Source organism: Benincasa hispida, chromosome 7 (assembly GCF_009727055.1).
Source record: "Benincasa hispida cultivar B227 chromosome 7, ASM972705v1, whole genome shotgun sequence".
Lineage (NCBI taxonomy): Eukaryota > Viridiplantae > Streptophyta > Magnoliopsida > Cucurbitales > Cucurbitaceae > Benincasa > Benincasa hispida.
This window is the reverse complement of record NC_052355.1, coordinates 14,155,177-14,182,081: the sequence shown is the minus strand read 5'-3', so window position 1 is coordinate 14,182,081 and position 26,905 is coordinate 14,155,177. Positions and strand designations below refer to the sequence as shown.

Here is a 26,905-nt window from a genome sequence, read left to right as displayed (position 1 = left end):
ACATATAAATATTGCACTTAAACTATTTAAAATACTATTTTTATATAATCAACAACCTTACAATATACTTTAACCGTCATGGAATATATGAGTCGAACCTACACAAAAGTAGGGTTTTCATTGATGATTTATTTACATGTTCACGAATAATAGGATATACAACAATGAGCCAATTTGTAGTTGGAGGTAGTTATTGAATTTGATTATTGATGGTAATTTTTGCTGAAGTTTGTAGTTGAAGGTGGTTGTCGAAGCTCAGAGTTAGTCATCAAGTTGGTAGTGTGAAGGTGGTCGTCGAAGTTGATCATTAAAGATGATTTTCGTCGAAGTTTGTAGTTAGAGGTGGTTGTTGGAGTTGGTCAGCAGAGTTGTCATTAGAAGTAGCTGTCGGAACTCAAAATTGATCATTAGAGGTGGTTGCCAGAGTCTAGAAAGTGTCGTCGAAGTTGGTCGCATGAAGGTGGTCGTCGTAGTTAGTTGCCATAGTCTGTCATCGAAGCTGATTATCGGAGCTCAAAATTAGTAGTTGGAGTTGGTCGTGCAAAGGTGGTCGTCAGAGTTTTCATTGAAGGTGGTCATCAGAGCTCAAAACTGACTGTGCAAAGGTGGTCATTAGAAGTTATCGGAGCCCGGAGTTAGTCACCAGAGTTGGCTGTTTCAAAGTGGTCATCGGCATTGGTTCCCAGAGTGTGACAGCGGTAGTTGCTTACGGTAGCTAATAAATGGAGTCATTGAAAACATTGGAAGAAATGAGAGTTGGGGTGAGTTGGGGTGAGTTGTTAAAACATACCAACTCAACTCCACCAAGTTGGTGGGCCAAGGGATTATGAAAAGATGAATGTTTAATTTATAATCGCCTATTAAACATTCAATATCGTTTTTCCCTGGTCAATAGGTCAATGCTCTTCGTTATAGACAACAAATGACAAGTCTATCTATTCTTTTACTTCTTAGAAATTAACCTATAATTTTATCTCACATATTAGAAGTTAATCAAAAACAATTAATCATAAATATCAAGTAGTTTGTCAAACAATCAAGAGAAAATATAATTGTAAAGTCATTCAATCAGAAAAGAAACTCATAGCCAAGATATAAAGATTACATTAAGAATACTCACCCAAATTTACAAAGAGTTCATCCAAAATTCTCTAAACTAGAAATCTGTAAATCTTACCTTCCCATGGTGATGGAGAAGACAAGATCCAACATCGTCTTTATTGATTACATTAGATAAAAGGAAGAAAATACAAGTGGAATACAGAAAGTGAGGACAAAATTAGATTGGAGGTTGAATGGAGAATAAAATCTCCCTCAAAGTGAAAAAAAAGTATTTATAGAATAACGCCAGCGCTGCGACACTGAGGGATAGCACCACAACATTGGCATCCTTGTCAAAGGGCAGAGGGGGATTGATAGCATAGCACTGTCCTCCCTCCCCCCCCCCCCCCCCTTCCGCACACAATGTCACATGCACATGTAGTGCTACGACGCCACAGAGGAGTGTTGCATGGCATTTCCTGCATTTTTCCCAAAAATAAGCTCTCAAGAAAAAGCGTCGTGCATGGCATCACTGCGTTGCCTTCTGCGCTCCCAGGAACATTTTGATCATTTTTGGTCCTCTAATGTCCGATTTCTCTTTAAAGCTCCTAATTGTTCCAAATTAACCCCGAATGGCCCATAAACACTCTATAATGCATGAATTACTCGAGATCCTACAAATATAATCATATAAGCACATTAAACTTCATAAATGAGCTAGATTGGAGGCACTAAGATAGTACATTTTGGATGTTATCAAACACCCCTAACCTAAACTTTGCTCGTCCTTGAGCAAGGTAAAATAAAAGTGAATCATCTGCAACAAACAAGTGAATCTAATCTCAAAGAAAAGGATAACAAAGTATACACAAAGATAAAAATAACTTGCATGCACACAATCAATATGAAATTTAAAACTAATTCTTTATCTCTTATGTGTGTGTGCCCTTTGCCATCCTACTTAGGTCCTTACAAGCCTGGTAAGGTTTTATTCAATCCCCAGCTCGTTTTTCCTCTATATTGACTCAAAGGCTCAAGAGTTAAGCATCCTAGACTCAAAATGGCAATGAAACACTTAATGAAACCAATTGTTTTTTTCTTTTTACTTTACACAAAAGAGAAAACCTTATTAAAGCACATCACTTCATGACTTTCCCATACGAGTTAAGTTAAAGGTGTTGCCTTTTTGGCTGTTAATCTAAAATTAATTAATTTTAATTAATTAACTAATTAATATTTTGATGATAATAAACCTATTTTTTCTTATTAATTTTGAGTGTTTTGAAGTGACTATTGCATACATCTTAGAACAATGGTTCCAACCCAGTTTTGATCATCTAAATCGGACATTAAACGAAAAAGATATGGCTGGAACAAGCTTATAGAAAAATCCTAAGCTGATGATGTGGCATAATTTTTTTCATCAAAGTGGACCAATTGAAAGATGCCACTTGGAGCAATGGAGGAGTGACACATGTGAAGGAACTCTTAAAAAGAGATCCAGTGAGCGGAAGCAGATCATTCAAATCCCATTGAGAAAGAACACAACAATTATAGTCTAAACGAAAACGATTATGCATATACTATAAATTACAGCATGCTTCTTAATAGAATAGACAAGGGATAGAGTATTCATACATTTGAAGAACTCTTCTTCAAGTATCCTTCGATCGTTCAACAAATCGTTCATACAACACGAACTTTGAACGCAATGATCAGAACACAATCTCCACGAATGACTGAATGCACCTTGATCCCAATCGAGTCCAACTCGATTCTCGAACGTAATTAGAACACCACCATAAGTGTTACCTTAGTATTCTTGGTGTGAGAATCTAGGAGTTGTGGGCTCTATATGATTTTGGATTGAGGAAAGCAAGAGGTAGACGATCGAGTAAGTGGGAGATGAATGTTGTCTATTGTATAGACGAAATACTTGATCGTTTAGAAAGGTGAAGCCTATCGTATAGACTTTTCTCGTATAGACTTTGCTACTCGATCGTGTAGCAACGAACAAACGAGTAATTATTATATAATAAACTCGTAACTCAATCGTGTATGCTCTCTATGCTATCATTTAGTAAAACACTTTTACTTGATAGCCCTTTTGTGAGATTATTTCGAATGAATCATCATTTTTTTTATTTGGAAAATAATTTTCATTTTTATCTCATAATTACCATAAAACTTCCAATAACCTCCTACTCAATAAAGAAAAATAATAATTAATTATCATATAATTAATATGTACAAATAAATATAATAACCAACTTATCATATTATATTTATAACCTATAGTTTTAATATTTCATCATATGAAACATATAAACCATAGTTCTTTTTCTATTTTATAGTATTTTATATAATTCATATTTATATTAATTCCTCAAATGATAATGTATCAAATACATTGAATCAATTATATCGCATATAATTGAATTTCCTCTTGTTAATTTGAACACTTCAAATTAACCTAAAATCTGATTCTCAACTTGAACTCGTTGAGCTACTAAGGGGACCTCATGAACATGTAGCTTGAAGCTCTAACGGTACGTGAATAACTTATTAAACTCTTTGATCACGAAATCCACCATCCATTAACTGTTGGTTACTCCACTAAAGACCGATAACTGCACTCTTCGCACTACAGATATATTTCTGTGTCCATATGACCAATCAACAGTGCGATGACCTTTTACAAATCGCTCATAAGTATAACTGGGCCAATTCACCGTTTTGCCACGTGTAGTTACCTCTAACTCCTTAAGTACCACTAATTCCTTTAATGAAAAATAAGTCATAGTCCTATTATGACTAAGTCCTCTCGGGCGAGGAGAGGGTGTGGCAACTATGTTCAAGACCTAGAATCAGTCCTTAAGGAAGCAATTTATCTACTTACCCCTACTTCGAGAAAGGAGTGAATTTCATTTTGAGTAGCTGAGTTCTCAACTCCCCGATCAGACGAATCCCCAAAATGATAAGTTTATTGAGTTGGCAATCTGGCCCCTCTCACACATACAAATCAAAGGACTGCCCTCATAGGCAGGAGTTCCCAACTCAATCAAGATTAAGGTCATTTCACCTATGGTCATTTTAGTGAAATATAAGTCTTAATTATTAACAACGTTATATAAAGAGACTAATCATTTCATAGTCTAGTCTTATACAAACTCTTTGTATAGGATACCCCCGCTCGCATGTTTCCACATGAATGGTCAAGATCAGACCATTTGTGGCACTTTACAACACTTGTAATATCTACAAACCGGGTCGCATCCGTAGTGTCAACAGGATAAGGTATCCCTCCTTTATCCATCTACTACAGATCATTTAGATTATTACTTAAAGCATGATCCACTCGTATGTCTCCACATATATGCTTAAGTTACATGAAATAACCACGGATCTTAGTTTATTGGATTTGAGTAAGTGCTTATAAAATAATATTTATTTTATTAATAACAATATGTTTACAAAATGTTTACAAACTACGAGACTACCAAGAGAATTAAGACACCAATCCCAACAACATAATGGGCTTTTGGTTCTTGGATTGGTTTTAAAAAATGAATTTAAAAGAAAAATAAATTTAATATTATTTTATATTTGTGGTAACGGCTAGTTTCGGACACATGGTGGCTTTTTACTTTTTGTTGGATTTAAAAAAATAATTTTAAAAAGAAAAAAAATTTAATATTATATTTTGGTTGTGTCTAACGGCTAGTTTAGTTTAAAGTCTCCACCATTGTTTTTTCTTTTACAAGATCTAATGGTCCAGATGAAATGTGGTTTTCAACAATTTTTGCTCTCTATTTAAACACTTCATTTTCTCAAATTTTAGCAACAATTTTACACTATTTTTCAATCCTCGATAATCAAAGCCACCATTGTTATTCTCTCTCTAAACTTCAATTTTTTTCTTTTCATCTTCTTCTTGAGAGAGTTATTTTATGTCGTAAGGATTGATTAGTTATGAGCTAAAATTTGTAAATCCACTTTTGTAGAGAGTTTGTCAAGCGTGCTATTTATTTTTTCAAACTATTGTAAAGGTTGCTCTTGATCCCGATAAAAGAGTCATTGTAACGGTTTGATCCTCAACCATAGAAAGAATCAAGTTTGTTTTTGCTCCCAGAAAAAAAAAAAAAAAAAAAAAACATTGTAGCTGTTCGACTCTAATTCGTGGAAAGAGTCAAGTTCGAGTGACAAACCAAGAGGAGTGGATGTATGCCGGTTGTGCCGAACCACTATAAAATTCTTAGTGTCGGTTCCTTTATCCCTCAACTATTTAATTTTGCAATTAATTCGTTGTTAAATTTTATTGCTTGAAATTATTTGCAATTTTTGTTCTTAAATTTAATTGCTCATATATGTTTATTTTGATTGGTAGTTCTTAAATTTATATATTCTTTACAAATTCTTTTATTAGATTTAAAAATTGTGCTTTAAAATGTGCTGGTTAATTTCTTGTTTAATTCAAAGTGAAATTATTTATATAAATTTATTGTTTAAATTACTTGTTAAGAAAAAGTTTGTTAATTTATTTAATTGGACTCACATTAGTAAAAACTTTTGATTAGTTTGATTAAACCGTATTCACCCCCTCTAGGGTTGTCATATCGATCCTACAAAAGACATCCAACTACGAGCAACCTATCCTAAGAAGGTGTCAAAGCCTACTCATTCCTAAGGAAACTTTAGCTTAGAGAGCAACTACGGGTGTCATAGCCACCTAAGGTTAATCATATCCCAAGAAAAAAGAATAATCCCCTTAAAAAATATTATATAGACTTACCTTTACTCTACAACATGCTTTGCCTTTTACAACTTTTTCTATTTTACAACATTAGAATTTTACAATACAAAATAAGAATTTGGCAAAAAAACATAAGCATGCATTACTAGGTTGAGCTTTCGGTTACTTAACATCTATCACCTAGGTCTTTCTAGGTGACAACAAACATATGGGCCAAATAATCCAATCCAAAGCATTCAAAACCAAAGATAAGATGACTATGTGCTCAAAGGTGCAAAAGAAACAAGAAAAAAAAAAATTAAATTTGGCCTAAAATCATACATACATGCTTGTGAGTCCTAACTAATGTGAATACAGATTATCTACAGCCTATCATAGATTCTCATCATCACAATACATGCAGTAGAATCATCACATAATACAATTCAACCACAATATCAGCTATGCTTCAAGGGATATTTTGGTCATTTTTTCTCCTTTGAAATTCGTTTGCTCTTTTTAGCTCCCATTTGTTCCAAATTAACCCCGAATGGCCTGTAACACTTTAGAATGCATGTATTACTCGAGATCCTACAAATATAATCATATAATCACATTAAACTTCATAAACGAGTTAGATTAGAGGCACTAAGATAACACATTTTCGATGCTATCAAATAAGATTATCATCACATGAAAGTTTGTTCGACCCTTCTATAAGTATAGGAGATTGAACTATCGACATCTAAAATGAAAATTCGTATTTTATCTTTTGAAAGCCATGTTTAGGAACAATGCACACAGATTGATAGAAGTTTTAATACTATAACATAGATACTCATCGATATAATAGATGCACTAGCCCCATTCAAAATAAGTGTTAAAAGTTTTCTTATTTTTTTGGTCACAATAACTTATAAGGTTTTAAATGTACGTAATGAAAATTTTTGCCGCTCAACCGGTTAACCGCATACATATTGAACGAAAAACTATATGTTTCAGTTTATCGTTGAGAATGACTAACATAGCAAAACAAAAGAAAATGCAAAAAATGTTTTATTACTGTTTGAAATTAATTCCAAAAATTATTGTTGTGATTAATTTTAAGAATTAATCTCAGTTAATTCGAAAGGAATTTTAAAACTAATTTCAAAATGGTATTCTTTTTTTGTTTTAAAGAATTGGAAACAATATATGAGAAAATTGATCCCCTCTCTTCTTTATTTCTCTCTATGGTTGAGCATAATTTTCACAAAGGCATGCTTGAGTTTGGAAGTTGTGTTAACCCTGAGAAGCAACCAACCTATGTAATTTAGCATCGAGGTCACATCGAATTTTGTTTTAAGGTCATAGATTTTTCACAACACCACAACGATCTACATTTGATTTCAAATATTTGAAAGCAAAAATTATCATTATCATCTTTTTCAAATGAGGATCAAATCTGGAAAGGTCCATCTAGATCCTTCCAAAATGAAACGTCGATGGACAACAATGGAGCACAAGATTCTGGATTTCTGTAAAAGACAAGACTTCGAAGCTCGGTTCTGATCCGATCGTGGCTACCTTGGATGGGAGAGTTTTGAACTTAACTTAGATGGTCAAACAGAATGCACAAACAATCAACCGAATAAATCGAAAGCAGTAAAGAATGAACACTGGTTCAACTAATTTGATCTACATCTACTTTGAGAACCGGCCTAAATCAATTTTATAACGAGCAATGAGGATTTTACAATTACAGATAACCAACAATATTGTTATTTGTCCATTATTATTATAATGTTATTGGACCTTTAATTTTATCAAAAAGAAAAATCCAATAAGCTCAATTAAATTCCTTGTTATTTTCTACGAAGGACAACATAGAGCAACCGAAATCCAGTAAGCGGCGGATTTGTGAATATGTGCATGAATTAAATGATACTTTGGATTTGAATATTTATGCATGAACGTTGTTCTTGACTGGAAAACAAAAGCATTTAAGGAATTTATATTTCAGTTTTCCCCTTTGTGGGAGCATGTAAACTAATTGAGAATATGGTTCCAAGTAAGGAATGATTCCCAAAGATTCCTTCAGAAACCTATTCCTCATAAGATAAACCTTTTAATATTCTAATATCTCTCATAAATCGGAATCTACTTCTCTTTTGATGAAATATTTTGGTTTTAATTTTTATCATGGTAGATGATTATTATTATTATTATTATTTTGGAAAGAAATTTGATCCTATAACATTATTTTGACTATCACCGAGCTTGTTTGTAATATGAAAATATGTAAATTTCATCTGTTTTATGTGGAAGCTTGTAGAATTGATGATAATTTGAGATAATGTCTAAGTTATAAAATATGTGGATATTTTATAAGAACTTTTCATGAGTGTATAAGTTAGAACAACCATCTCCGTTGGTATGACGCTTTTTGGGGTCAAATCTACAGGCAAAGCCATAAGGGTTCATGTCCAAAATAGATACGATATCATACCATTGTGAAGATATTTGGAGAGTTGTTAACCCTAATAAGTGGTATTAGAGTCATCCCCTAGTTTCGCCATGTTGATATGATATAGTGTCAAACAAAGATGTAGTGGGGTCTCGAAAGTAGTCATGGTCTGATCCATGGTTTAACCCTATCAGATAGGAGGTATGCTCTAGTGAAAAGGAGTTTGCCTAGTAAAAAGGAGTTTGCCTAGTAAAAAGGAGTTTGCTTAGATAAGAGTTAGATTGATGGCTGGCTACTTGAGGGGAGGTTTAGATAGTCCTTGGCTCGAGGGGAGTATCGTTGGGAATGCAACCAAGATTCTACATTGATTAGATAAGGGAATGATCATGGGTATATAGGCGTACATATATATAATTTTAATTGATTGAAATTATAAAGTTATTGAGTTGTACAGGATCTTGAAAAGAGGAAATGATAATTCATGAATATGGTTTTCATGATTTAGCTATTTAGCAGCTTATGAGAAGACATTTATGAATTAAACGTGAATTTAGTAAAATTTCTTAAAGCTTGATTAGTGATTGTGGGGTATATGCAAAACAAAAAATTGAATACTTTGATGCATATTCTCATATGACCAAAATAGCCATTATATAGCCTTGATAGCATTTGTAGCAATATGTGGTCTTTTATTACATCAAATGGATGTGAAGATGATATTCCTTAGTAGTAACTTGGAAGAGAAAATATATATATGAAACATTGCTTGTCAAGAAAACTAGGTATGTAAACTCACAAAATCTCTTTACGGTCTTAAACTAGTTCTTGAACAATGATATGAAAATTTTAACAATACTTTAGTAATCAATGTTTTAAAAGTGAATTTGTTCTGATAGATGTATTTATTAAAAGTTGTTGAGAGTTGATTGTGTGATTATCTATTTGTATGTTGATGATATACTGATCTTTGGTACAAATATAGATGTAAATATTGATACTAAGTTATTTGTGTACTTATAATTTGAAATGAAAGATTTAGGTAAGGGTAATATGATACTTGGTGTTACTGAAAATGGATTTTCTTTATGTCAATCATATATTGAAAACTATCAAAGACGTTTGATAGTTTTGATGAAACTTCTGTAAGAACACCTTATGATACTATTATGAGTCTTAAGAAAAATAAGGAATATAGTGTTTCTTGATATGAATATGCAAGGATTATAGGAAGTGTTATGCTTTCATGAACTATACTAGACCTATTATTGCATATGTTCTAAGAAGATTGAGTAGATATATATATAATCCTGATAAAGATCATTGGATTGCTCTTCGTTGTTTATTAAGGTATCTTAATGGTACAATAGATTATTGTTTGCATTTGAATATTTTCTGTCATACTAGAAGGGTAGTGTATACAAACTGGGATATATAGAATGATGAAGTAAGCTCTATTAGTGAATATGTATTCTTATTGGGTAGAGGAGCTGTTTCATGGAAACCTGCAAAACAAACTTGTACAGCAATGTCCACTAGGAGTCTAAATTTATTGTTATAAAATTAGCAGGGCACCAGTATGAGTGGCTTAGAAGCCTACTGGGTGATGTACCATTCTGGGCATCAGTACTAGTCTCTTTGCACTGTGATTCACAAGTTGCCTTAAGGATTGTCAAGAATAGTGTGTATAATGGCCAAATGCATCATACATGGAGTTGTGAAACAGTTGTTGAAAGGAGAAATTATCTCCTTGGAGTTCAATGTCTAAACCAATAGAATAATTCAAGAATCCTCATTGTGCCTGGGACTCAAAGTCATAAATACTCCATAGTTTTTCTTTAGGTGGTCCTAGTATGGACTTGATGGATAGAACTAAAAGTTTTAAATTTCATAGCCCTTTCTTTGGGTGGTCTTGATATGGACTTGATGGATAGTTGTAAAATCTTCATAGCTCACTTTTTGAGTAGTTTGTCTTTGACGGGCTTGATAAAGTTGGTCCTGGTATGGATTAGATATGAAGTAAGTCTTCATAACTTAATCTATGTGTGGTCTATTGCGACAAACTTGATGAAGTAACAAATGTAAATGTGAAGGTGTTTCCGCCTTCTACGAAAAAGTTTTAGAATTTTTTTTCTAAAGTTTTCACGTTGACTCGAGGTTCTATGTGTATGACTTTAAATAGCACTCTTTTATCGCGGAATCAATGGGAATTTAAGGAGTAAAACTTGTTTTGAGGTTCTCAACCATAGTTATTGAAAGTTCAAGAGGTAACTCACTCTCTCTAACAAAGTTGTTGCCTCATTTCACTATGTATCAATTCAAATCATCAAGATATTGATGTTTAAGTCTTGGTCTCCCAACTTTACTCAAAAAATAGGTTTTATAAAATGCTTTTTGTTTTCTTTGCTATACCAGTATTCGTGAGGGATTGTTGGAAATGACTAACATATCAAAATAAAAGAAAATTGAAAAAATGCTTTATTACTATTTGAAATTAATTCTAAGAATTAATTGTTTCAATTCCAAGAATTAATCTCAATTAATTCTAAAACTGTTTTAAAATCAATTTTAAAATTATTTTCTTTTTTCTTTTTGTTTGAAAAACGGATCTTATCTTCCTTTGAAAGGCTCTTAGTTATTGAAAAAAATATATGAGAAAATTGATCCCCTCTCTTCTCTATTTCTCATCGTGGTCTAAGCATAATTTCCACATTCCTTTCTCCGGTGAGTGCACACTTGAGCTGGGAAGTTGTGTTAATCTTGAAGAGCAATCGGCATATGCAATTTAACACCGAAGTTGTGCCGAGTTTTGCTTTCAAGACAGTGAATTTCTACGACACAACAACGATCGACATTTGGTTCCAACATTTAGTACAACTTTACTTATAATCATAATTTTACTAATAATCGATTCATGGTGAATGATGTTCTTCTTCTTTCTTACATTAGGAGACATGATAATTACGTAGAATAACTACAAAGAAAACACGTCATACAAGCATTTATTCAATTGGGTATATAGTATATATTAAGATTCAATATACTTGATAATCAGGAAGACCCTTCAAGAGAATTGGAGAAATCTTGATTTGAAGGTTCTTAATTGCCTCCCATGAGGTATGCATCAATGTCTTTGGACATGGCAGCAGCAAACTCTAACATAGAATATGAATGTGGAATGTTTTCATGAAGCTTCTCATAAATCAAAGTCCAATGAACCACACTTCCTTTGCCCTTTGGAGTAGCTTGAACTATAAAATTGAACGTTTTATAATGCTCCATAAGGTCTCCTTCAATTGTTTTGAAAACTATCAAATTCTTCTCCTCATCCACAGTTTCAATTACCGTCTTTGCTACATTAGCTTTTCCTTCTGTGGTTTACCAATACATCAGTTTTTCAACTTTTTAACTTTAAAATGTTATTTCAAATAGGTTTCTTATAAACTTCTAAATTTGTGTCTAATGATTATGCATACAATCTAAATTTTGTATCTAATAATATTAAACCTTTAATTTTATGTCTAATAGATCTTTGACCTATTTAAACCTTTTTTTCAAGGTTTACGATTCTATTGGACAATAAATTTGAAAATTTATTTCTCGTTTAGTAACCATTTGGTTTTCAAAAATTAAGTCTATTTCTTCTCAGTTTCTTACGAAGTTATACAATATCTTTAATATGGGTAAAATGGTTAAATTCTTAGGTAAATTCCAAAAACGAGAACTACTTTTGTAGTTTTTAGAATTTGGTTTGATTTTTAAAACATTGTTAAAAAGTAAATAATAAAGTAGTAAATTTAGAAGTAGAAAGGTTATTTATAGATGTACTTTTTCAAAATTAAATATCAAAAACTACATAATTATGAAACGGGACGTTAATAACCAATCTATATTAGACACAAAGTATAGTTTTATATGTCATAGATTTGTTAAATTTAAAAAATGCTTGATATATATCAAGGATTTGTTAGACACAAAATTAAAAATACAAAGACTAATTTGCCATTTTTAAAGTTTAAAGATCTTTTAAGACACGAATAGAAAATTATAGAGACCAAATTTGTAAATTAACCTATGTTCCATTAAGAATAAAAAGAAAAAGGAAATAGATTGAAACAAACCATGAAAATAATTCCAGGAGACGATGGAACCAACTTTGCCCCATTCACTCTCATGCAGCTCACAACCTCGTACTTTGTCTCCAGAAGCATTGGAAAGATGGTGTGGTCTCTTATGAAACATTTCATGAAATTTAGAAGCAGAAGCTTTTATTTCAAAATCAATTTCCAACTTTCCATAGAGACAAGACATTTTTGCTGGCTTGAAACTTAAGTTGTACTTTTAAACTGAAAGACAATGTTTTGCCAAACCAGACAAAACTTAGGTCCATTACATAGAGAATGGTTTACTTTCAAATTTTACCTGTTTGTTTAGCTTCCTTTGGTAACCATTTGATTTTTTGTTTTTGTTTTTTAAAATTAAACCTATTTCTTCCACGTTTCTTGTAATGATGTGCATCTTTGTTTAAGTACAATGATTGAATTTTTAGCTAAATTCCACAAACAAAAACAACTTTTTCAATACTACTTTTTTTAGTTCTCAAAATTTGGCTTGGTTTTTTAAACTATTATTGAAAAGTAATAACAAAGAAAGAAATTTAAAGGTGGAAATAGTATTCATAGGCTTAATTTTTTAAAATAAAAACAAAAAATAAAATGGTTACCAAACAGGATCTTAGCCTTTGAGGTTTCAGTTTGTTTTAATTTGATCCCTATTTACATTTATACCTTAAACCTCACGATTAAAATTGTAACATTTTGGAATCTAAGAACTAAATTAAAATTAATCTCAGAATTTATAAATTAAAAAGGCAATATTTTGGAATTAAGAGAGTAAGTGAAATTGTAATAATAATTTATTGTTTTACTACAGTTATTTATTGCATGGAAATAGATTATTAAATAAGGCAATAGGGTTGGCAGGACTGTCGATATTCAAAAAAATTGATTAATATTTCTGTTATAATAAAGAGAAATTTCCTCTCAATGCTGGAGTGTTTAGTTCAAGAACAAGATTAAAGTGCTATGTTTTGTTCTTTATTTTCATTTGCCTTTTCTTTAAAGTCGGTTGGATAGAAATACAATCAAAGCCTCATGTCAATTAAATAAATAGATGATCATAGATTTATAAGAGAAGACAAATGTCTTTAATAGTATAAGATCTTTTAGGTAAAATTAAAAACAAATTCAATGCAATAATTCAACTTTATAGAATACTACTTCGAAAAAGACTTTGAAAGAGAACCTAAGGAAATTCTTTCAAAATTAAGCCAAATAGACGTTTAAGTTATATTTCAAAGCATTTATTTCATATTTAAACCACTAATAAATATACATAAAGGGTACGTCTGGGAGTATCAAAAAGTCATTATCAAAATCATTCCCCTGTTTAACAAATGTTTAAATTGATTTTAGAAATTTTTAAAATTATTTAAAAGTCATTCTTCAATAATTAATTGAGAGGTAATTTTTGGAAAATTGTCCAAAATAATCTTGTGAATTTTTCATATTTCAAAACTAGCACCCTATTTAAGAACTCAATAGTTTTGCTCAGGTCATCATGCCAGAGATCAAGACCGAGATTGAGTTAGAAAATGAAAAGAATTTGTATTCCTCCACGTGACTGGATATTTATTAAAATGTTAAATTTACTATTATGTCCTCAAATATTATATTATATTATATTATTATATAAATTGTATTAGGAACCCACAATTGGTTTGCTCTACACGTTTTAGTAGTAAAAAGTTTTACCAAGTTTTATAAACTCTCTCAACCCCATCTATCTTCCCAAACCATCTATCTACACAAAATCACAGAAACAAACAAAAAGAAGGTATATATCTCAATCTTTTATGTATGAAAAATGTTTGGTTTTTTAACATGCATGCTATTAACACCAAATGAAATTGTTTGCGTTGTTGTTTAGGTAATCTTGGTCGAAAGAAAATAATCTCGACCAAGATTTATGTTTTCTGCCTCGAGATTGAAAATAAGGGTTAAATCTAGGACGAGATATTCATATTATCTCACCGAGATTTATAAATCTCCTTGATAACTTGAATTTATACAAGTTATCGTCTTTTAGAATTAGAATATTTAGATGTTATTGATCAGAAAATCATTAGGATCACAAGAAAATAGCGCAAAATTTCCTTCTGTGCATTCATTGAGTTCAAATGTAAAGCTTATGAAATTTATATCACTAATCAGGTGGATGTAAAGGAAAACATGTGAAATTAAAGAAGAAAGAGCCATGTGTTGAAAACATCTTAGGGCAAAGGAGTATCAAACGCATATGAGAGGACCACCGACAACTACGAATAACAGACATGAAAAAGCTATCTGACATGCCTGCCACAACCCTGGGTGGCAGAATGGTCCCCGTGTCCAGCCTTATATATAGTGGTCCTGAAAGAATGAAGGGACCCTCTTAGACACTCATTGAGACACATTCATACCCAATCGATGAAGAACATTCATCCAATTCTCGAGGAAATTCTTCTCGAGAACCCCCACTGTTACCATCGCTGCCGGAGAGAAGAGTTTGAGAGAGCCTTCATCTCAGTTTTTTATCGCATGCACAACATCGTGCAAGCAATATCATCACCTCAATTCGACAAGAAGCAAGAGATTGCAGCCAATGATTGATCTTCATTCCCTCCATATTTCTTCTTTAACTTTATATTTTTGTATTTTTTATATATTGTACCGAACTCATTTCTACAATAATACATCATGACTTTTATCTTCATCGTCTCTTTCACTTTTATAACCCTATCCATAAGTAGCTAAATCTTTAGATGGTTGGGGTAGGTTTAGCATCGTTCTGACAAGCATATTGGTAGTAAAAGTTCATTTACTTAATGCATATTTAACTCCAACTCTTGGTTCTATCTAGCTAATCGAACCAAGTGGTAATAGTCAACTACTCGAGAGAGGAAGTAACTGTGGATGTTATTAAGCTAAGTAAGAAGTGTATTTAGAGATAAATACAGCCTTACGTTCAAATAACTAACATATACATCATACAAATATGATCTATGTAGCTAACTCATCTAGAGGTGGAGTCCGTTTAAGGTTATGAACATGAACAAAAACTTGATAATATGTTCAAAGGATTGATATTACCATCTCAACCCCTTTCTTTTCTCCATATTTTTTCATCACATTCAACATCGTTGCTCACTGTGCACACACATCGTCCATACAACTTCACCGAGAGGTTATCTTACTTTTATGCATGATAACCAACACATCTTTCCATTTATTGATAAACTGATTACTGGTAGAAATACAAGTTATTGCAACCTCTTATTTAGAATTATGAGGGCTAATAAGTACAATATGCAGTGATTATACTAAGAATTCATATGAAAAGTGAGCTTGCGTCGATCAGCATAGGAAATTTCCGCTAACCCAATATTATGCGTTATTCTGCGTCGAAGTGTCTATTTTTGTAGCTATCGCAGGAATCGATCGCATGCGGTGAATCCCAGACCATTGCAAGGGAGATCGCATACGTTCATCGCATGGATGTTGCGGCTATTGATCGCATGCGTTCATCGCATGGATGTTGCGGCTACAAAGTAATAACCATGATAGAAGGGTGATCGCAAGATTGGTGGAATGCGGCTGTACTTCGGCAAAAACGAGCATGAACGCATACCCTGGGAGTACCGAAAAGATGATGTTGACATTTCACCTACCACGCCGTTAGTGGCAGAGGTTCAGAGTTGGACCATCATGCCGTTAGTGGCAGAGATTCAGAGTAGGACCATTAATGTTGTAGGTGATTAAACTATATAAATAGAGCCTTAGAGCCCAAATTCAAGGCATCCGAGCTTCTGCCTTNCTTCGGCAAAAACGAGCATGAACGCATACCCTGGGAGTACCGAAAAGATGATATTGACATTTCACCTACCACGCCGTTAGTGGTAGAGGTACAGAGCTAGACCATCAAGGCGTTAGTGACAGAGATTCAGAGTAGGACCATTAATGTTGTAGGTGATTAAACTATATAAATAGAGCCTTAGAGCCCAAATTCAAGGCATCCGAGCTTCTGCCTTAAGCCAGATCCTTATGATCACGGATGAAAGCATGAGAAAACATTCTTTAAGAGTTCTTCATTCCTTCACCCATTCCAAGTGACGACTGAAGCTTTTCTAGAGATAGATCTCGAGAGAGACTACTCCACCGTCCTTCCATGGCACCACCGGTAGCCTTGACAAACATTTGATGGAAGCAAGAGATTGCCTACATCTAGCCCTCCATTTCTCTTCTATCTTTGTATTGTATTACATTTTGGCTTAAGACATTAATACATCTTGTAATCAATGCATCTCTTTATTTTCTTCGACTCCATCTTCATTAACTTCTTCTTTATCACCCCTTACTTTCATTGCAACAAACTAAGTAAGATTGCGAGAGTATCGCATACTCAATCATGCGGCATAGACATATGAAGCATGTAGCAGACTACCGAGAGGTGTGCGTTGCGTGAGTATAATGAGTAAATACTCTTTGCTTAGTGTGAGCCTGTAGCAACGCTTGTCTATGAGCTGATCAGCGGCGACTAACTGCCCGAAAGGGTATGTAGTGGAACTCACTAAGCAAAATAAGCAGTGTTCCTAGAGATAGGAATAATCTTATGTTCAACCATGCTTTATGTGATCATCTTGTCTTATGAGTGCATCATTCACCCTTTGGACATATTTGAGAGAGTAGTCTAAAGATAGAATCTAGACTTGAGAGAGTCGGATTAGAATCGCATAAGCAAAAAGTAGAAACTTAGACATAAGATCTATTGCTATTTACACAGCGCATGCGCCCTAAAAATAGGATGTGGTGGTATGCGGTCATCTGTCTTATGTGTGTTAGATCGCATAACCAAGGATAGAGACTTAGACATAAGCCCTATCGACATTTTTGCATATGTATCACATGCGTATATTTGTGTATAGCATGATTGCATAACTTGTGCTGGCTAGGGTTACCCTTGCGATCAAGCTTAATGATGTAGTGAAGTTATCCCCTGCACTATTTTATCTATTTTTCCATGAATCTTATTACGAGTGAACAGTTTCTGCGTCTCTACCAACTCTCATAGTCATACTTCCATTGCTTAATCTGTTTAGTTAGGAGTAGGAGTAGCGCATAGTCCTTTAACTTTATTATTCTTTTATTCTTCGCCGTAAACACATCACTTCACAACATTTAGTTACAAGTCCCTGAGTTCGACCTCGGATCACCCTGAGAAACTTGCGATCTCATTATACTTAGCGAAAGAGCAAGAAAACTTGTGGCAGGAACGCATGGTCATCATATATTCTTAAACGCATATAGTATGGAGAACGAATGTATATCATAAGATGCACGCATATTTACTCTCTATTTTCCATCTATCATAAACCAATCCATGAATCTGAGTAGAGAACTACTACCTAATTGGTTGAGTTTTTCAAGAAAATCCATGTGTTCGACCTTAGTCTTCACAGAAACTACCTCTTATTAAGTTTATACTTGGACTTTTTAGACCAAAACTTGTGAATTTTTTGTGATTATTTAAGACACGATACAACACATAACAAGTATTTGTGATGTTGCCAAGGATTTTCTTAGATCCAACTAATTTCTTTTATTTTGGCCTCAGTTTTCACAAGTAGACACTCGATTAAAGGTGTATTGCAAGTTTTCACCGAAAAGTTGCAAATAGTATATGAGCAACGATAAACTATCTGAGTTTGATATTGACCCTGAATTCGAGCGAACCTTTCAATGAAGGGTTTGAACAAAGTATGGCTGATCTATTGGGTTCTATGTCCTAAAAGTCACAGTTTGTAAAGTTAAACATTTTCTTTTATCAATAAAAATGTTATTTGATATTTATTCAATAAAGTTGTTTGTTGAGTACGTAAAGTGCACTTGTAAAGACTAAATCCAATAAACTAAGATCCATGACTATTATATGAATACTTGAACTTTATGTGGGACATAAAGATGGATCAAGTTTGAGTAAATAACCAAAACGGTCTATAGTATATGAATAAGGTTGGGTGTCTTATTTTGGTAACACTATCGGATACGGTCCACTCTGTAATTGTTACAATTTGTTGTAAGGTGCTACAAACAAAGTGATCCTGATTCGTTCATATATTGACATGAGGAGTAGAGGCGTCCTATGCAATGAGTTGGTATAGATCGGACCAAGAAATAAGTCATTCTTACTTTATAACGTTGTTTACTGTTTAAAACTGACTATTTAGCTTAGATGACCTAGGTAACTCGATCTTAATTTTGAGCTAACTATGAACTCCTTTTTATTTGGGATTATACACAGATTTGCATAGGTGAGGGTTGGCTAAACAGCGCTGGCTCAATAAGCCTCCCATTTCAGGGATAACACCAGGTAGATAGCTGAGGACATAGGGTGGCAGATAAAGCTCATGCCTACCCGATTTAGAGATGAGAGGAAAGTTGTTCTCTTAAGTACTAAATCCAGTACTTGAACAAGGGGTCCCACCCTCTCACTGGCCCAAGAGAGATCTGGTTTAAGGATTGGATCACAAACCAATTGTTCATTAGAGGATCAGTGGAACTTAAAGAGTAAGATGTAATTTTGAGGGTAAAACAACATTTACAATGAGAAGAGTGCAACTATCAAATTATAGTGGTGTGACTCAGTAGTTAATGAATATTGACTAATTCAGTCTAAAGAGTTTTAGCCAATTAATCTCAAATCGTTGGAGCTAATGATCTATAGGTCCATAAAGTCCCTTTACTAGCTAGTAAAACATGAACATCGGACCTCTAGGGCTTCCAAAGTTACTGAAATGGACCAAACTGGGTTGAACCAGACCGGAAGAAGCCAAAACGGTCAAACTAGCGACCTCCCATGCAAACCGGCTCTAATGCATTGTTGCTAGGCTGGGATGAGCAACATCACGATGCTCATCCCAGCATTGTAATGTTGTTCATCAAAATGCCTGTGGCGTTGCAATGCTCGATGAACAGTGTTGCAACGCTTGCAAGCAGAAGCTTCAATTCCAGTTTTGTTGCTCGACCTTGCTTGCTTCAAACTTCAAATTACAACCTAATATCGACTCTATTGACTCCAAATAAATTACAGACTCTAGAACACACATATAAACTCATCAAACAAGAGCCAATTATAAATATAACTTGAGAATAAAAGAGAAATCTAACGCCAAAGTTGATAAAACCACCATATCAGTTCCAAAAATGCAATCATAGAAATTCACCTATCAAACTCAAATTAACGTTAATTGAGTGCTTAAATCATTCTCTGATACTAATTGATAGAATGTAGGAACATGCAATGGAAGCAATAATAGTCAATAAGCACTCTAATTATGTTTAGTTTGAGTTCTAAGAGCATGAAAAAACAAAATTTTCAGAGGAGGGTTTCAATCAACATATACCTTTGAAGAATTCCTCCAATCCAAGTTGCTCTTCACGTAATTTCAACTTCGAATCTTCAGTGAACCACCAAGAGATCTTCTCTACTATTCTCAGCCTTGAATTTGATTGGTGGAACTCAAGATTAAAGTGAATTTGGTAGGAATTGGGGTGGGTTTTTTTAAATGAATAATAGATGTGCAAAAATTGATTTCTAGCAGTAAAAACACCTTCTCAATCAACCAAAATTGAAGAGTTTTATACTTCTTCTTCTTGCAGGCACTATGGAGACTGATGATGCCTTCCAATGGACAAGATGAAGTAGGCAAGGTGTGTGAATTAGGAAGAATCCACCTCCTACTTAGAGAAGATTGGATGCTTCTACTAAGAACTCAATTTTCAATTTTAATTAATTCAAAATTAACTAAAATCTTATTTAATTAATTCAAAAATAATTAATTTCAAAATTTCAAAAAGCCAATTTTTCAAAATGAATCTAAAATTGAAAATTAATTTGATTTTAATTAATTAAATATCAAATATTAAATTAATCACACACCTAATTTTAAACATTAATCTTATTCATCTAATTAATATTTAAATCAATATTTAAATATTATAAACTTTCCAATTTCGTTTAATTTTGATAAATCAAACTTAATTAATTATATCGAATATAATTATACAAACCTTAATTTGAATTTGAACTATTCAAATTCAAATCCTAAACTCAATTTGAACACTTCAAATTGAAATTCAATTTGAACAGTTCGAATTGAAATCATTCTAAATTTACTCAATTTACTAATCCAAGGTGTTCATGTTTTACGAGCTAGTAAATGGACCTTATGAACCTACAGGTCATAAGCTTCAACGATTTGAGAGTAATTGGCTAAAACTCTTTAGACCGAATTAATCAATATTCGTTAACTATCGAGTCACACCATTGTAGATATATTTTTGTCCACTTGATTTAACCATAATCAGTAAGTCGACCCTTCACAGGTTGTTCGTAATAACGGTTGGGTCAATATGTTGTTTTTACCCTCGAAATACATCTTGCTCCTTAAGTTCCATTGATCCTCTAATGAACAGTTGGTTTGTGATCCAATCACTAAACCGGATCCTTCTCAGGTCAATGAAAGCTTGGGGCCCCTTGTTCAAGATCTGGATTCAGTACTTGAGAGAATAGCCTTTCTCCTATCCCTAAATTGGGTAGGCATGAATTCCATCTTGCACCCAATATCCCCAACTATCTACCCGATCTTACCTCTGAAATGGGAGGTTTATTGAGTTAGCATTGTTGAGCCAATCATCATCTATGAAAATCTAAGGATAATCCCGAATAAACAAGAGTTCGTAGTTAGCTCAAGAATAAGATCGAGTTACCTAGATCATCTAAGCGAAAAAGTCAGCCTTAAACAGTAAACAACGTTATCAAATAAGAGTGACTTATTTCTTAGTCCGATCTTATGCAAACTCATTGCATAGGACGCCCACTCCTTATGTCAATACATGAACGAATCAGGATCACTTCGTTTGTAGCATCTTACAACAAATTGTAACAACTATAGAGTGGGCTGCATCCGATAGTTTTATCAAAATAAGACACCCAACTTTATCCGTATACTATAGATCATTTTTGCTATCTATTGGAACTTGATCCATCTTTTGTCTCTACATAAAGTTCAAGTATTCATATAATAGCCATGGATCTTAGTTTGTTGGATTTAGTCTTTTCTAGTGCAATCTATAAATTCTATAACAACTTTATTGAAGAGACGTTGAATAATACCTTTATTGATAATAGAAAAGGTTTTTTACAAACTGCGAGTTTTAGGACATACAACCTAACAAACTTCCACTTGGACTAAATCTTCAGTGGATAAATATATGCAAATATATACAATGTTGAGTTCACTGAGAGAATAAAAACAATAGAATAAATACAATAAACTAAGGCAATAGATACCCATTATTTCTCCCACTTGTCCTAGTTCTAAGTATCCCGTAGTCCTAGTCCCACTAGGTGATCCTCGAACACTTTAGTCGAGATGGCCTTTGTAAATAGATCAGCCAAGTTTTCTTGTGAGGCTATCTGCATGATGATCACGTCTCCTCTGTGTACAATCTCCCTGATGAGATGGTACTTGCACTCGATGTTCTTTCGACGTTTATGGCTTCTAGGTTCCTTTGAGTTTGCAATCGCTCCACTGTTATCACAAAATAGGGTGACTAGCAGGTGCATATTTGGAACCACTTCTACATTAGTCAGGAACTTTCTAAGCCATACTGCTTCTTTTACTGTTTCACTTCCAACTACATACTCACCTTCCATTGTGGAATCAGCATTACAACTTTGCTTTATACTTCTCCATACTACTGCTCTTCCATTTAGAGGGAATATTGACTCTGAAGTTGATTTCCTTGAATCAATATCGGTCTGGAAGTCAGAATCAGCATATCCTGTAAGGATCAGATTCTTTTTTCCATACACGAGCATATAATCCCTCGTTCTCCGAAGATACTTAAGGATGTTTTTAATGGCACTCCAATGATCATATCCAAAACTGGACTGAAATCTGCTGACAACTCCAACTACATAGCATATGTCGGGATGTGTACATGACATTGCATATATAAAGCTCCCTACTGCTGATGTATATGGAATTCGTTTCATAACCTCAACTTCTTGAGGTGTCTTAGGACATTGTTCCTTAGACAGATGAATTCCATGTTTGAAAGGTAACATACTTTTCTTGGAATTTTGCATTTTATATATAGACAACATCTTATGTATATAAGATGACTGAGATAATGCTAGAGTTTTGTTCTTATGGTTTCGAACTATTTGGATCCCAAGAACATACTATGCTTCTCCCAGATCTTTCATTTGGAATTGCGTAGCAAGCCATCACTTGACGTTACCCAGAAATTCTACCTCATTTCTTATGAGTAGAATAACATCAACATACAGAACCAGAAAGCGACAGTCTTCCTAAAATTTTCTTGTAAACACAAGGTTCATCAACATTCTGTTCAAAGCTATAAGATTTGATCGCAGTGTCAAATCCCATATTCCAACATCGAGATGTTTGTTTTAACCCATAAATTGATCAATTAAGCTTGCAGACTTTTTGCTCTTTACTCTGTTCAATAAACCTTCTAATTGAGACATATAGATACTCTCTTCAAGATAGCCATTTAGAAATGTTGTTTTAACATCCATTTGCCAGATTTCATAATCATAAACTGAAGCTATGGACAAGAGAATTCTAATAGACTTTATCATGGAAACTGGAGAGAAAGTTTCTTCATGGTCTACCCCCTCCTTTTGGGTAAAACCTTTTGTCACAAGCCTAGCCTTGTAACTCTGTACATTGCCAGCTTGGTCTCGTTTTCTCTTATAGATCCACTTGCAACTGATGGATTTTACCCTTCTGGTTGATCGATCCCAGACTGAATTGAACTACATTGATTCCATGTCAAGGTTCATGGCTTTAATCCACTACACATCTTCCATTGCTTGTTTGAAAGTCAATAGATCTTCTAAGCCATCATCTGGTATGATGACTTGAGTTTCAGTTAAACCCATGTACCGGTCAGGATGTTGCACAACCCTCCTACTACGTCGAGGTACTCTCAACTCTTGAAAAGGATGTGAAGTACCAGTTTCATCAACAGGTCCATCAATAACTCTTGTTGATGGACTTGCTCGATCAACAACTCTTGTTGATACATTTGACGTTTCTCTGGTCATTTCATCTATTACTAGTCTACATTGAAGTTGATGATTTTTAAAAGAAAGTTGCATTTATTGATACAAATACCTTATCTTCCTAAGGATCATAGAAGAAACTACCTTTTGTCTCTTTAGGGTAACCTACAAATAGACATACCTTTGAACGGCGTCCCGGCTTTTTAAGATTTTACACCAACACATATGTTGGGCATCCCTAGATCCTGAAGTAACATAAACTACCTTTACATCCTCTCCATACCTCGTAAGATGTTTCTGAAACAGTTTTCGAGGGAACCATATTCAATATATACACCGCAGTCTCAACTGCGTGTCCCCAAAAAGAACTTAACAACTGGGCATAATTCATCGTAGAACGAACCATGTCTAACAGGGTTCTATTTCTCCTTTCTACTATACCATTTTGTTGAGGTGTGCTATGTGCTTTAAGTTGCGACTGAACTCCATGTTCTATAAAATAGTCCTGGAATTTTAAGTTCATATACTCACCTCCTCAATTTGATCGAAGTATTTTAAGCCTTTTACCTAATTGATTGTCAACCTCAGTCTTATATTCCTTGAACTTTTCAAGTGTTTCAAACTTATGATGTATTAAGAAAATATGGTCATACCTTAAATAATCACCAATGAAGCTGATGAAATATACCTTAAATAATCATCAATGAAGCTAATGAAATACTCATACTCTCCTCTAGCTTTAACATTCATTGGACCATAAAGGTCTAAATGTGCTAGCTCCAAGGGTTCTTTCACTCGAAGACCTTTTCCAGAAAAAGATCTTTTAATTATTTTCCCTTTAAGACAAGATTTACATGGTGGTAATGGACTATCTTCTAACTGATTTAGATGACTGTTCTTAACCAGTCTTTCAATCTTGTTGAGAATTATGTGACAAAGTCCAAGTGCCAAAGATGGGCATTTGGAGAAACTTTCCTTTTTTTTTATTTTGAGTCTCAAATCTATGTTCAAAATGGCTTTTACGTTAGTCAGTTTTAATATGTACAAGTTATTTTCTAGTTTTGCGAAACAAATTTTGATATCTTTCGAAGTAATGAACACTTCATTATTTTCAAAAGAAACTTTGTAATTGTGTTCCAGTAAACATGAGACAGATATTAAATTCATTTTCGCAGAAGGAATATAAAAAATATTTTCAAGTAAAATGTATCTATCTTCTATTAATAACTTCATATCTCCAATTGTTTTAGATGAAACAACCTCTCCGGTCCCTACATTAATGGTTGTTTTGCCTTATGTAAGTTGTCTCAAGGAACTTGTTTCTTGAGAGAAAATACAGATGGTTAGTAGCATCTGAATCTATTATCTAAGTCTTTTTATCATTTTCCACTAAGCATGTCTCGATGACAAATAAATTGTATTTACTATGTCGTTCGATTTTCGCATTCTCATCTATATAGTTCAAAACTTTAGATGAGATGGGAGATAGAGGATATTCCTCTGTAAAACTTGTTTTGAATCATCTTGTGCTAGTAATTTTCATGTTAAATTGTTATTACCGTTAATTAATGCGAAAGCGAGTATTCTAGAAGAATTCAACATGCTAAAATTTTAAATAAATTCTTATTAGTGAATTGTAACTAAATCCAAATTAAGTTTTAGCAAAAAAAAAAAAGTAATAATGTACCCATAATCATTATTTATTTGCAATGATACTATAGTGAGTCAGAATAAGTGCTACCGAGGGGTAGTCAAATATTTCGTCACTAAAGCAAGACATTCTTGACTAAATACTATATCCAGAATAACTCTTATTCCTATAGTCATTTAGTTACCGTTTTTAGTCAAAAATTATGAACACTTAGTAACTCTGTAAGTGTAACCATCCATTTTCAGATTTCAGAGGTCAGCCCCAACGAGGCTACCGAATTGGAGAGCCAAGGTTGGGAATGGACCTAAGAAATCCTATCCATTTTTAGAGTTTGAGTTGTTCTGAATCCCATGTTACAACCCTCCAAGGAGATAGCCGTCGTTAAACGACTAACAAGGGTCGCCTAAAGAAAACCAGCAGGTGCAACATAGGAATCTCATGGTCTAAACCAACGAACGAGACCCCAGGATACGTTGACACATATCCTTCACCCACTGACTATGAACTACTTCTCCATTCACCTTGATCTTAACCCATACAAATACTTTCCGAATGGAAGTCACTCCCAGGATTACACGAAGCGTTGTATGAACCTTACGGTGTGAACTTTCTAGAGATGTGAGAATTGAAAACAATATATCACATATTTGATTTTAAATTGAACAACTTCCCCTATTCACCTAAATCTTGATTCATGCAAACATTTTCTGAATGGAGGTCACTTCCAGAGTGACATGAAGTGTCGCATGAATCTCGATGTGAACTCTTAAGGACGTGAGAGCTAAAAATAACATATCGTATATGTTACTAATCTCCCACTAAAGTATTCTAATAATATATCATCCATGTTATTAAACACCCACTGAAGTGTTCTACTATTTTGTTTGGTATATATATACTCAGGTTTATTTCGGTTAAATAAACAACCGTAACTCTATGTAGTTTATCCAAGTATAATGCTTATAAATAGATTTTAACCTATGATATCTAGGTGATAAACCGTTTTATTACCTCACACCGCTCACGTACACTTATAAACTGGTTAACAACGCTCAATTATTTAGCCATAATCCCCAGGTAGGAGGTGTTCCGTAGACCGTCAACTTAAAAACCTCCAGCCTTAGATAGGATTATATACCGATTGAGCTTGTAACCATGATTTATAAGATAACGACCTATTTTAACTATTAAAACAAGTATTTAACCTACGTGAGCATGCAACTTATCTTTGTTATGGATTTAAATGTCTAATTCAATTTTATAACAACTTATAAAAAAACGACCTGCTTTGCATCCATAACATTCAACAAAGACACTCAACATTTAATATAACACTTATATTAAACAAAAGAAACCCGAAACATGCATACTATATGTTATAACTATTTATAACATATATATAATGCATGTAACATGCTTCCTATGGTGAGATTTTAAATCTACATGGCATACAATATGCACATACATGTTTTCATTTAAAAATAATATACAACACATGCATAAATAATTAAACAGCACTGATATGGTTCAACTTTCGCATCCTAAGCAAGCAATAATAACTAAATTATTACAAAATATAGGTTCAAAATAGCTTCAATTTTAAACTGGACCACATGAACCAATCCGAACAGGACTTGAACCATCTAAACCAGACCTCCAGAGCTTCAAAAGGTGATGAATCAGACCAAACTAGGCAGAATCAGACCAAAAAAAGCCAAACCGATCAAACCGGCTACCATATCAGTACCAAAACATACAATCATAGAAATTCACCCACCAAACTCAAATTAACATTAATTGAGTGTTAAAATCATTCTCTGATACCAATTGACAGAATGTAGAA

General features: G+C 33.5%; 1 protein-coding gene across 1 annotated transcript; it reads right to left on the bottom strand.

The window, feature by feature from the left end:
- Window positions 1–11,315: 11,315 nt before the first annotated feature.
- On the bottom strand, window positions 11,316–12,527 carry LOC120081874 (MLP-like protein 43). The gene is made up of 2 exons (XM_039037050.1): window positions 12,338–12,527; window positions 11,316–11,587 (listed from the first exon to the last, which is right to left on the bottom strand). The coding sequence occupies exons 1-2, from the start codon at window positions 12,525–12,527 to the stop codon at window positions 11,316–11,318; spliced, it is 462 nt and encodes a 153-aa protein (XP_038892978.1).
- Between the last annotated feature and the right edge of the window lie 14,378 nt (window positions 12,528–26,905).